Here is a 13131-nt window from a genome sequence, read left to right as displayed (position 1 = left end):
TGGGGCAACTCTGGTGAGTGTGCCCCATCTCCTTGCAAAGGAAACACCTCACTTCCTCTGTGTTGTAAAAATTTTTATACAACACCCCCTCAAACAGAACCCCGAAAGACCCCTCAATACTATCTTGACCCCGAGGAAGAAGCAGTTGAACCTGCCATTTAAAAGAGAGGACATGTTTCAGTCTGCTCTCTTTGCATCCTAAGGGGATTTTAGAAATATTTGATTTTAATTCCCCAAGGGCTTGCAGGTGGGGACGCAATATGGGGTCTTGTAGGAAAGGGGGCACATTGGATAGGACTACCTTAGTGCCCAACCCTTCAAGGGGTTCTTCAGGGACATAACTCCCCCCCACTGTGATACCTCTCTGCACCAAAGTGTGTACTGCAGCTAGTGTACGGGCAAAGATTATGGCTTTCCCATACATTTTGCTGGCTGCCACTATTGCAGAGGGGCCACTAGTTCAGCTGCAGCTTTTATATAAGCCTCTATGCCATGAGCTCCTGACATAAGACATCGGACCCCATGTTTCCGTGTAAGTTGCTCTGCCCCAGTGGTGACTTGGCTTGGGCCCCTGCCGGCAGCTACTGCCTGTGCTAAACTAAAAATGCAATATGAAAATAAAAATACCCACACAATGTGAGAAAAAACTATTTGATTTAAGCTGAAACAGAATCAAAATGCAAATTAAACTGACACCCAGGTGCGGGGGAGGGGTAGGGGATCTATCAGTGAGTTTGTAGCCCAAAGAAGTGAAGGGAAATGGGCTAGCAATCACTCACCTTCTGGGTGAAACTAAAATTTGATTTTAAATAAAGTAAATCAACTCAAAACTTCTCAAAATTCAACCAACAAATGACCGACACCTTCACACATCAAATGAAAACAAAAAATCTTCCCTCAGACAGGGATTTCTCTGCTTAATTTGAGCTTAAACAGAAAGCTTGCTTTTTTGTGGCTTTACTCCTTCAGTAGCTAAAGAGACCTCTGGGGCAATTTGTATGCACTAACTTCCATTTGGGGTTTGTAAATGCCAGATACATCGGTGATCCTATGCACAATGGGCATCAAACTGTTCAGCGGACCCTTGGCTTTCATATTTAGGGTGTGTTTTCTTGGTACCTAATGTTATGTGGGAGATAAGGTGCTTGAAAGTGGAAGATTTGAGGCGATTTTTTAGAATTTTCATAATTTTTTATAGAAAATGCTAAATTCAGTAAAGCATTGCCGTTTGGTACTTAGGAGTTGGAAGACATAGTTACCCATTTCGGATTCGGCAGAATGTGTACTTTTCAAAAATGTATGGTTTCCTGGGGTAAACCTAATGTTCCAGGATTTTTGGCTTTGGAATGTAAAGTATGCCGTATTCTGCTGTAATGCTTTGAAAATTTAGTAATTTACTGCTGGGAGTTTTTGATCTATAGAAGTGAGAAATCTCAATAAAACTATACATATCAGGTATTGGCATGTTCGGGAGACATGAGGCTTTCCAAATCAGTTGAATTTTTGTCCATAAAATAAAATATGTTTCTGGTATAAATCCCTATATCATGAAAAATAGCATTTTTCTTTCTTTTTTGTATTTCAAGCTCTAAATCTTGTTCCAGAAGTGGAAATACACAAAAACTCAGGCAGATTTGGAAATCTCAGGTTCTCCTGAAAAAAACAATATATAGTTTGCCTACCTAAACTTAACCCTGCCCCCAGTAAAAGCCCCTAAATTGAGAGAGCACAGAATGTTTACAAAATGTCTGGCACTGAGGGGAACTGAAATGTCAAATTCTGCTGGCACTTAAAGGGTTAAAGTAGCTGCTGCCATTTTAGCTTGATCCCAGTAGCTTCCGTGCTGCAGATCTGGCTGCTGGTAGCTCAGATCACGCAGAGGTGGGAGGGGGAGCAAATTCTGATAGGAGGAGGAGAAGGAGAAGTGATGGGGGAAAGGGAGAGAGGAGCAAACTGAACATATTTATGCCATGCAGGATTTTTCTGAGAAAAAGAAATCTGACACAGAAGAACAAGTGAAGAACTTAGTTGGCTCCTCAGGTGTATAGACAGATGAAAAATGAATAAAATGAATAGCAAAGCATTTTTAATTGTTCCGCATAATTTATATTTTTATTGTCCCACATCAGTGTCTGTTGACATTGTACCAGATCCTCCAGAAACAGAAACTCTTGTTGCAAAATTGCTTTACCATTTAAACTTACTGTATGTGGTGTTTTTCATAAAGTGGAAGGGTCGCCTAATAAATCATAGATAGAGAGAGGGATACCACAGTTTGCTTTATCATTATTTATTAAACTGATTCTTGAAAAACTCAAAATGAATGAAGCTAAAAGAGATTAAATGACCATGATCAACCACCTCTGTATGTTTTATACCTTTGGCAGATCACCTCTTAATTCCCATGTCAGGTTGAACATGAAGATAAAAGGGTTTCCCATGAATCAATTTGCCAGTCTTTGCCTCATATTATAAATTTTGACCATACTTGTAACAGAGGGGATCAGAGAGGGGGAGATATGATGGTTTCGTTAGATTTGTCCACATAGCATCTCTCATCATGGCTTTGCTCATAGATACACTTTCTATGTCAGTTCACATTACAGTGTCAGTCCAATAACATTTTTGGTAGAAGCGTTTACCATATTCTGTGCAAGTGCAATTCTTCTCCCCAGTGTGTATATTCAGGTGACTCAGGAGGCTGATCTGGGCAAGGGAAACCTTTATTCTTGGTGTGACTTTTCCAATGAATGACAACTTTGCTTTTGTTATAAAAGCTGTTGCCTCATTCTGCATGAATAAATTATTACACCCTTGTGTGCCATTTAAAGTGAGTGGCAAGGTCACTGTTCTGTACAAGTGAATGGTTTCTCTCCTGTGTGTATTTTTATATGAGATACAAGGTGATTCTTACGAGCAAAGCCTTTGCCACATTCTGTACAAGTGAATGGTTTCTCTCCTTTGTGTATTTTTATATGAGATACAAGGTGATTCTTATGAGCAAAGCCTTTGCCACATTCTGTACAAGTGAAAGGTTTCTCCCCTGTGTGTATTTTTATATGAGATACAAGGTGATTCTTACGAGCAAAGCCTTTGCCACATTCTGTACAAGTGAATGGTTTCTCTCCTTTGTGTATTTTTATATGAGATACAAGGTGATTCTTATGAGCAAAGCCTTTGCCACATTCTGTACAAGTGAAAGGTTTCTCCCCTGTGTGTATTTTTATATGAGATACAAGGTGATTCTTACGAGCAAAGCCTTTGCCACATTCTGTACAAGTGAAAGGTTTCTCCCCTGTGTGTATTTTTATATGAGATACAAGGTGATTCTTACGAGCAAAGCCTTTGCCACATTCTGTACAAGTGAAAGGTTTCTCCCCTGTGTGTATTTTTATATGAGATACAAGGTGATTCTTACGAGCAAAGCCTTTCCCACATTCTGTACAAGTGAATGGTTTCTCCCCTGTGTGTATTTTCATATGAGATACAAGGTTAATCTTTTGAGCAAAGCCTTTCCCACATTCTGTACAAGTGAAAGGTTTCTCCCCTGTGTGTATGTACATATGAGATACAAGGTTATTCTTATGAGCAAAACCTTTGCCACATTCTGTACAAGTGAAAGGTTTCTCCCCTGTGTAACTGTCCTCGGATCCTTGAAAGACTTTAAGAACATACCACTGGTACAAAAATAACTTTCTTTATTGGTAACATCATCAGGATAGGGAGTCAGGAACAACGATGATCAGTTTTATTAATATTGTTGCGATATACGTGCAGTAAGTGCGCATAGAATGCGGTAGAAAGTGGTAGAAAGTGGTAGAACTAGGGGCAAACATACAAAAGAAGTATTCAGTATATTCTAACATATAATCAATAACATTGTCATTAGCAGCATTAATCAGTACACATAAACAAAGATAGCTCACCTATTTTCGCCTCATAGGATCTTAAGGGCAGTTTCATTACTCTGACATGCTCTCTGAAGATTCTGTCTCTAAGATGGCTGCTGGCTGTCTGGCTAGGTTCTAGAGCTCCCAGAGTGAGGCTGGGTTCTGATTGGACTAGACTGTCAGGTGACTAGAGTACTCAGATTGACCCTGTAATGACCTGTGCTTAGCTGGCTATATTAGCTGATGCTGCTGGCTGTTACTTTACACACAAATGAACTTTAACAGCAGGACTAACTTTTCTGCTTACAATACAACAGAGTATATAAAAATATATATTGTTCTGTACTGCAAATTTGCATTAAGTTGCTATAAACTTCTCTTACATTAACAGTCACAATGAATTATGCAGCTCAAATGTTAGGTTGGCTTGGGCGGGCAGCTACACCCTGTGTGTATTTTCATATGAGATACTACAACATTCTTTTGAGCAAAGCTTTTGCCACATTCTGTACAAGTGAAAGGTTTCTCCCCTGTGTGTATTTTCATATGAGATACAAGGTTATTCTTTTGAGCAAAGCCTTTGCCACATTCTGTACAAGTGAAAGGTTTCTCCCCTGTGTGTATTTTCATATGAGATACAAGGTTATTCTTTTGAGCAAAGCCTTTGCCACATTCTGTACAAGTGAAAGGTTTTTCCTCTGTGTGTATGTACATATGAGATACAAGTTTATTCTTATGAGTAAAGCCTTTGCCACATTCTGTACAAGTGAAAGGTTTCTCCCCTGTGTGTATTTTCATATGTGATACAAGTTTATTCTTATGAGCAAAGCCTTTGCCACATTCTGTACAAGTGAAAGGTTTTTCCTCTGTGTGTATTTTCATGTGAGATACAAGTTTATTCTTTTGAGCAAAGCCTTTGCCACATTCTGTACAAGTGAATGGTTTCTCCCCTGTGCGTATTTTCATGTGAGATAGAAGGTTATTCTTATGAGCAAAGCCTTTGCCACATTCTGTACAAATGAATGGTTTCTCCCCTGTGTGTATTCTCATATGAGATACAAGGCCATTCTTTTTAGTAAAGCTTTTGCCACATTCCATACAAGTAATTGTTTTTTCCCCTGTGTGTATTACAAAGTGAGTTAAACGGCTGCTCCTGAAAGACTGGGTTTCCTTACATTGTGCACAAGTGATATTTCTCTCCCCTGTGTTAGCGTTCTGGGGACTGGTTTTTCCACATTCTGCACAGACAAAATGTTTTCCTTCTGTAGAACTTTTCCTTTGCCCCTGAGAGTCTTTGGTTAGAGATTATGTTTCCCCACATTCAGTACCAGTAAGAGGATTGGGCTCAGTACCAAAGTCCTGCCCTCACACCTTGCTGGCCATATGTTTCCCCTGGGTGTCCATCCTTCTGTCTCTGCAGGTAAAGATGAGTGAGAAGATGACCAATCACAGAGAAGCCTTTCCCACATCCAACCAATCAAAAGGCTTGTGAGCTCAGTCAGTGACCCTCATTCCATGCAGTTGGCTCACACTCCTACTCAGCCTGGGTTTGTGCTGTGCCAGCCTTACACATTCTTTCACACTGTGTCCTACTATAATGTCCCCACATGGCCTTCAGAGACTTAACCAGTATGTTCTGATGACTCTTATCATGAAGCAACGTCCTGGTAAAAGAAGAACAGAGTCATGGATAGGAAACAAGACAGGGATAAGTATAAAGGGGATACAAAGTGTGGTCTTCCAAGCTGCTAGCTTCTTACACCCTAGACGGGGATTGGCTGGCATCATACAAAATGCTGTGTCCCACTGACTCCCCCACAACTTAGAAACTAGTCAGAAAAGTAAATTAACAAGGTCTTTGGGATGTAAACATTCAAGCAACAAATAATAGTATATAATTGTAATATAATATATAATTTAATAATAATTTATAATATAAGATAATGTAATTGAAAACACAACAAAAATATTTCCCTGAATCGAATTAAAGTGGTGGTTCACCTTTATTACAGTTTGGGACAAATAAAGAGATACTAATTTTTATTTGCAATTTGCAAAGGCAGTGCTGCTTAGATCCTTAGGCCTCTGCTTTCTGCCCAAGCCAGGGGAATCGCCAACACCATATCTCTTTATTTGCCCCAAACTGTAATAAAGTCGAGCCACCCCTTTTATCATTAATGAAAGAAAATCACTTTCCCCTCTATAAGGGTAATGGCATATGGTAAGATTTATCACCATGGTTACCTCAGGCAACAAATCTTCTGAAAATGCCTCCCCCTTCCCAAATATTAAAATCACCATAAGTAAATTGACTCAAAAAGGTGATTATTCACCGCTGAAATTTTTTTTAATAACGATACAAAAACAGTATTCCATATTTATAATGTGGATGTGGCATGAGATAAACAAGAACAAGAAATATCAAATTCTTATTTTAAACCATCGGGTTGCCTTGTGCCCAGATAGGAACTCCGCCTTGCTTTTCTTCTCAGAAGATCTGAGGTAACATCGCTCCCTCTTGGATAAGGGAAATCTCTATCAAAACCTGTGACTTTTAAGCAGGAGATCTATCTGTGCACTGTGCAAAATGTCTGCCTGCCGTTGTCTCATTAGTGATACGTAAAAGAGAAGAAGAGGCATTTTGGCATTTTACTGCCAATAGATTATATATTTATTCTGCAGAAAGCTTTACCCTACCTGAGTAACAACCCTAGCAGCTCCCTCTATTTTTTTAAGATAACAGCTGCCATTTTAGCTTGGTCTCAGTAGCTTCCGTGCTGCAGCTCTGGCTGCTGGTAGCTCAGATTACAGCACAGTTCGGAGGGGGAGCAAGTTGAGATATATTAGTTGGTGTTCTTGGATTAAGTGTGCTTGTTTTTATGTTTTGTAAAATTTTCTATGCTTTGAACAGGCTTCAGTCATAACCAATATGGAGGACTGGGTGTATTGTCATATGCATTTCAAATTTAAACTTTTTTAGGATTGGTGAAATAATTAACTTGTATGCTTTGATTGGTGAGACCACCTTTCAATATCTTGTGATTACTGTTACATCTTTGGCTAAGATTGCCTATCTTTGCCTATAATAGTGTATGTGAAGATAAAACACGTTAGGCAGTACTCCAATAAAGTTACTTTTTTAAGGATTCTACCTGAAGATTTGCTCAGTGAGTGCCTGCTCTTTAAACAAACTGGGATATCTGCTCCCTTAGCTGAAGGCTCAGGCTCTTTCTCCTTGTGGTGAGTTGTTGGACATTTGATAATCTTGTATATCTCTCTCTCTCTCTCTGCTTTTCCAGATGGATGCTGCAGCAGGGAACCCTTTACAACCTCTCCTTGCTTAACTTGTCATTTTGGCTCCAAAGCAAGGCTCCTTTGGGGCTCCCACTAACCATTAGGCTTTTGCTCTGCCTACCAGCCAATCAGTTCATTGTCCTGTCTGTAACCGGGTTGGATGATGTCAAAGGCAGAACAGGGGGCATGGTTCTCTGATCCCCTACAGCAGCGGTTCTCAAGCTGTGGGTCGGAACCCCTTTGGGGTTGAATGACCCTTTCACAGAGGTCACCTAAGACCATCAGAAAACACATATTTCTGATGATCTTAGGAACTGTGACACCACTCCTTTATCGGTCTCCAGGCGGGTCCACCCACATACAGATATGCCCACATACAAGTACCCGGCGTGATGACATCATCACGCCAACCACATCACATACACCCCGTACAAATACAGGTGTATGTGACGGGGTTGGCGCCATAATGTACTTATGCGGACCAGTCACACATGTGTAGAAAGTAGCTACTGTGCTGAAAGCAGCAGTATTGGAGGTAAGTTATGAAGAAGCAACGAAAATAATTTTTTGGTTGGGGGTCACCACAACACGAGAAATTGCATTAACCCTTTCACTGCCAATGAAAGCAGAACTTCTTCTGCCAGACAGTTCTTGAACTTTTTTTCGGGACAACCTAAACTTTCAAAATATGGTCGAATATTTGTGTAATTCCAATTCTTTATTTACAGATATAGGCTTCTAAAATGAAAAAAAAAAATAATATTCTCCATAATATAAACACATACACAAGGAACAAAAATTATTTTATGCATGAAAATACAACTGATTTGGAAAGTCCCATGTCTCCTGAACGTGCCAATAACAAATATATATAGTTTTATTGAGATTTCTCACTTGTATAGGTCAAAAACTCCCAGCAGGACACTACCAAATTCCCAAAGCACTGCTTCATAGTTACATAGTTACATAGTTACATAGGGTTGAAAAAAGACCAGTGTCCATCAAGTTCATCCCATCCAAGTAAACCCAGCACACCTAACCCACACCTACCAATCTATACACTCACATACATAAACTATAAATACAACCAATAGTACTGACTGTAGGTATTAGTATCACAATAGCCTTGGATATTCTGATTGATCAAGAACTCATCCAGGCCCCTCTTATAGGCATTAACAGAATATGCCATTACAGCATCACTAGGAAGGGCATTCCCCAACCTCACTGCCCTCACCGTGAGGAACCCCCTACCCAACATCCCCCGGCAGGGCATTCCCCAACCTCACTGCCCTCACCATGAGGAACCCCCTACCCAACATCCCCCGGCAGGGCATTCCCCAACCCCCTCACTGCCCTCACCGTGAGGAACCCCCTACCCAACATCCCCCTACAGGGCATTCCCCAACCCCCTCACTGCCCTCACCGTGAGGAACCCCCTACCCAACATCCCCCGGCAGGGCATTCCCCTACCCCCTCACTGCCCTCACCATGAGGAACCCCCTACCCAACATCCCCCGGCAGGGCATTCCCCAACCCCCTCACTGCCCTCACCGTGAGGAACCCCCTACGCTGCTTTAAATGGAAGCTCCGTTCCTCTAATCTAAAGGGGGGGCCTCTGGTGCGTTGATTGTTTTTATGGGAAAAAAGAACCCCCCCTATCTGCCTATAATCCCCTCTAATGTACTTGTACAGAGTAATCATGTCCCCTCACAAGCTCCTCTTTTCCAGAGAAAACAACCCCAACCCTGACAGTCTAACCTCATAGTTTAACCCTTCCATCCCCTTAACCAGTTTAGTTGCAGTCTCTGCACTCTCTCCAGCTCATTATTATCCTTCTTAAGGACTGGAGCCCAAAACTGCCCCCCATACTCACTGTTACTGCCCCCCATACTCAAGGTGAGGCCTTACCAGGGACCTATAAAGGGGCAAAGTTATGTTTCATCCCTTGAGTCAATGCCCTTTTTTTATACAAGACAGCACTTTATTTGCTTTAGTAGCCACAGAATGACACTGCCTGGAATTAGACAACTTCTTATCTACAAAAACCCCTAGATCCTTCTCCATTAAGGATACCCCCAACTCACTCCCATTCAGTAGATAGTTCGTGTTTATATTATTTCTACCAAAGGGCATAACTTTGCACTTATCAACATTGAACCTCATTTCCCAGTTTGCTGCCCAGTTTTCCAATTTTGTCAAATCGCTCTGCAAAGCGGCACATCCTGCATGGAACTTATAGTTTTGCCCAATTTAGTGTCATCAGCAAAAATAGAAACAGTACTGTCTATGCCCCCCTCCAGGGCATTAATAAACAAGTTAAAAAGCAAAGGACCAAGGACTGACCCCTGCAGTACCCACTAACCACACTGGTCCATCATTAACCTTCTGTGAGGTACTGTATCAAACGCTTTAGCAAAGTCCAAGTAGATGACATCAACTGCCATTCCAGCATCAAGGTTCCTGCTCACCTCCTCATAAAAGGCGACTAAATTAGTTTGCCAAGATCTGTTACACATAAAACCATGCTGGCACAAACTTATAGTATTGTGAACTGCAATGTATTCAAGTACCCTATCCCTTATTACCCCTTCCAAAAGTTTTCTTACTACTGATGTCAGACTAACAGGCCTATAGTTTTCAGGCTGAGAACGGGATCCCTATTTAAATAACGGCACCACATTACCAATCCGCCAGTCTCTCGGCACCATGCCCGACCTCAACGAATCCTGAAATATTAAGTGAAGAGGCTTGGCAATCACAGCGCTCAGCTCATTTAATACCCTGGGATGAATCCCATCCGGCCCTGGACCTTTGTTTACCTTTACATGTTCAAGTCTCTTTTGAATTTCCTCCCGAGTGACCCATGCGCCAGTAGCTAAATTACTAGAACTGGGCATATTACAAGGGAAGCCTTCATTATCTGGCTCCTCAGATGTATAGACAGATGGAAAATAAGAGTTCAAAATTTCTGCTTTTTCCCCGTTCTCATCAACCAACTTACCCCCCCGTGATAATAAGGTTCCCACCCCTTCTTGCTTCATTTTTTTTACTATTCACATAATTAAAAAATATTTTTGGATTCTTTTTACCCCTAGCAGCAATATCCCTTTCCATTTCTATTTTAGCTCCCTGATAGCTTTTTTGCATGCTTTATTTGCCCCCTTGTACCTGATGAAAGTCCCCGCTGCCCCAGCTAACTTAAATGCTTTAAAAGCATGTTTTTTCTTACCAACCTCGACACTAACACTTTTATTCAGCCATAAAGGTTTTGCTTTGCGATGCCTCTCCTTGCTTACAAGGGGGATATACTGTTTATGTGTATACCTACAAAGCAATGTTATAAAGATGTTCCATTTTCCTTCTGTGCCTAACCCCATGAAAAGCCTTTCCCAGTTGACACATTGCAGAGATGCCCTTATACTGGCAAAGTCTGCACGTCTAAAATTGAGCGTATTAGTTACTCCCTTAATAGCGCTGTCTCTGCAGCATTATCCCAAAGGAGACCATGTTGGGATCACTGTTCCCCAAATGCCCCCCCCCACACAAATGTTAGAGATGAGTTCATTATTATTAGATATTACCAGGTCCAAAATAGAGTCATTCTGAGTAGGTTCTTGAACCGCCTGAAATAAAAAGTTGCCATTTAGCATATTTACAAACCTACTAGCTGTTTCTGACTTAGCCCCCCCATTACTCCAGTCAATGTCCGGATAATTAAAGTCCCCCATAATAACAACTTGACCCAGTTGTGAAGCCTCCTCCATTTGCAACAATAGCTGGGCCTCATCCCCCTGATCTATACGGGGTGGTTTATAGCATACACCAATGATCATTTTCTTTGTGACCTTCAGCCCTACTGAAATTTCTACCCAAAGAGATTCGACGTTTTCATTGGTAATGTCTTTATTACATGGCTTAAAGTCTGACTTTACATAAAGACAAACCCCTCCACCCTTTTTAATCCCTCTGTCCCTCCTAAAAAGTGTATAACCATTTAAATTCACAGCCCAGTCGCATTTATCATCCCACCAGGTCTCAGTGATACCTATTAAATCATAATTTCCAATACATGCAATAGCCTGCAGCTCCCCTAATTTACCCGACAAGCTTCGCGCATTACCCAGCATGCAGCAGAGATTACTAATTCTCCCTCTGATGTTTACATTAGCTAAGGGAGAATTAGAGCTAAGGCAAATATGAGACTGTTTTCCTTGTAACGGAAGCTCCTTAACTAATAAACTATATGCCCCTCTCACTCCTCCCCCACAACCCTTTGCTAGTCCCCCTACCCCGTCTACACTAATTTTCCCATAGAACTCTAGCTCACCCACCCTTGTCTAGTTTAAACACTCCTCCAACCTCTTAACCATTCTCTCCCCTAGCACAGCAGACCCCCTTCCATTGAGGTGCAATCCGTCAGGGCTGTATAGATTGTACCCCAAGGAAAAGTCAGCCCAGTGCTCTAGGAACCCAAACCCTTCCTTCCTACACCAAGACTTTAGCCACGCATTTAGCTCCCTAAGCTCCCGCTGTCTCCCTAAACTAGCACGTGGCACCTGCAAAATTTCCAAAAAAATGACATTGGAGGACCTTTGCCTAATCTTAGAGCCTAGATCCCTGAACTCACTCTTTAAGGTCCCCCACCTACCGTTTATTTTGTCGTTAGTACCGATATGTACCAAGACAGCTGGGTCATGCCCAGCCCCTCCCAATAATGTGTCAACCCGATCAACCACATGCCGAACCTTGGCACCAGGAAGACAGCAAACTGACCAGTTGAAGCGATCCACTTGACAGATTACCCTGTCCACTTTCCTAATGATCGAATCCCCTATAACCACCATCTGTTTAGGCCTAGCTCTGCTCTCCTCCCCACCACTACTAGAGAAACTGGTCTCCTGGCTGTTAGAGAGATCAGCCTCACCTAGAACCGCCAGTCCAGAGTTCACACTCCCATCTTCTTCACACAATCTGGCAAATCTGTTGGGATGCACAAACCCTGGAGCAGCCTCCCTTTTCCTTTTACCCACACTAGATTTTCTAACTGTCACCCAGCTTACTGCCCTATCATCCTTTTGCTGCTCCCCTCCCCCCATACTATCTGACCCCACTAGCTCTTTTTCAGTTAGCAAGAGACTTCTCTCAAGATTGTTGATTGAATGCAGTGTTGCAACTTGTTCCTCTAGTCAGGCCCGGATTTGTGGAGAGGCCACAAAGACCCGGGCCTAGGGTGGCAGAAACCTGGGGGCGGCATGCCGCCCAGCCGCACAATAATCTCACAATTTCTGCTCCCATACGGAGCAATGGGGACTTCTCCCCACTGCTCCGTATGCACTTTGGCCCATGACGCATGCGCGCTTGCTTGCCCCCGCTGTTTGCGCATGCGTGCCCCCCTCGCGCCTGCGCACTACCGCTGGTCAGGCACGACGCACGCATGCGCACTGGGGGGGCGGCGTGGGACCGGGGGTGGCCTGGGGGCGGTGAGTTTTGAAATCCGGCCCTGCCTCTAGTGCTCTAACGCGAGCCTCTAAAGTGGCAATTCGCTCACATCCACAACAGAGGTATGCACTTTGGAACTGTTGTTCCACAACTGCATACATGTGGCAGCCTGGCACTGTGTCAGACCTCCAATGTTGCTGCCACTCATTCTCCTAGTTACAGGAACAGTTAAACAAAAATAGGTGTAAGGACTTGTAGTAAATACCTTGTTTTACCTTGTTTTTAACTCCCTTAGTGTTTAACTCCCTGAGTATATAACTCCACTTACAGAGCCCCCACTAACTCCCTGAGTTTATAACTCCACTTACAGAGCCCCCACTAACTCCCTGAGTTTATAACTCCACTTACAGAGCCCCCACTAACTCTTGAGTTTATAACTCCACTTACAGAGCCCCCACTAACTCTTGAGTTTATAACTCCACTTACAGAGCCCCCACTTAAAGAG

The 13131-nt window shown here is 42.4% G+C and overlaps 2 protein-coding genes across 2 annotated transcripts in view; both read right to left on the bottom strand.

Moving 5' to 3' along the window:
- LOC101733825 (gastrula zinc finger protein XlCGF8.2DB-like) overlaps positions 1-13131 on the bottom strand; it is a 320033-nt gene that overhangs the window by 183093 nt on the left and 123809 nt on the right. The window lies entirely within an intron of this gene.
- The window catches only part of LOC101733186 (zinc finger protein 721-like), a 105836-nt gene continuing 94979 nt past the window's right edge, over positions 2275-13131 (bottom strand). Inside the window, exons 3-4 of the mRNA XM_031904343.1 lie at positions 4334-4804; positions 2275-3631 (exon numbers count right to left, since the gene is read on the bottom strand). Of these exons, the coding sequence (XP_031760203.1) occupies positions 2844-3631; positions 4334-4804 (1259 nt within the window). The 3' untranslated portion in view covers positions 2275-2843. The remainder of the gene's footprint in view (positions 3632-4333; positions 4805-13131) is intronic.

The sequence above is a fragment of the Xenopus tropicalis genome, chromosome 6, assembly GCF_000004195.4.
Source record: "Xenopus tropicalis strain Nigerian chromosome 6, UCB_Xtro_10.0, whole genome shotgun sequence".
Lineage (NCBI taxonomy): Eukaryota > Metazoa > Chordata > Amphibia > Anura > Pipidae > Xenopus > Xenopus tropicalis.
The sequence above is the reverse complement of the archived record's forward strand: the minus strand, read 5'-3'. Positions and strand labels throughout refer to the sequence as shown.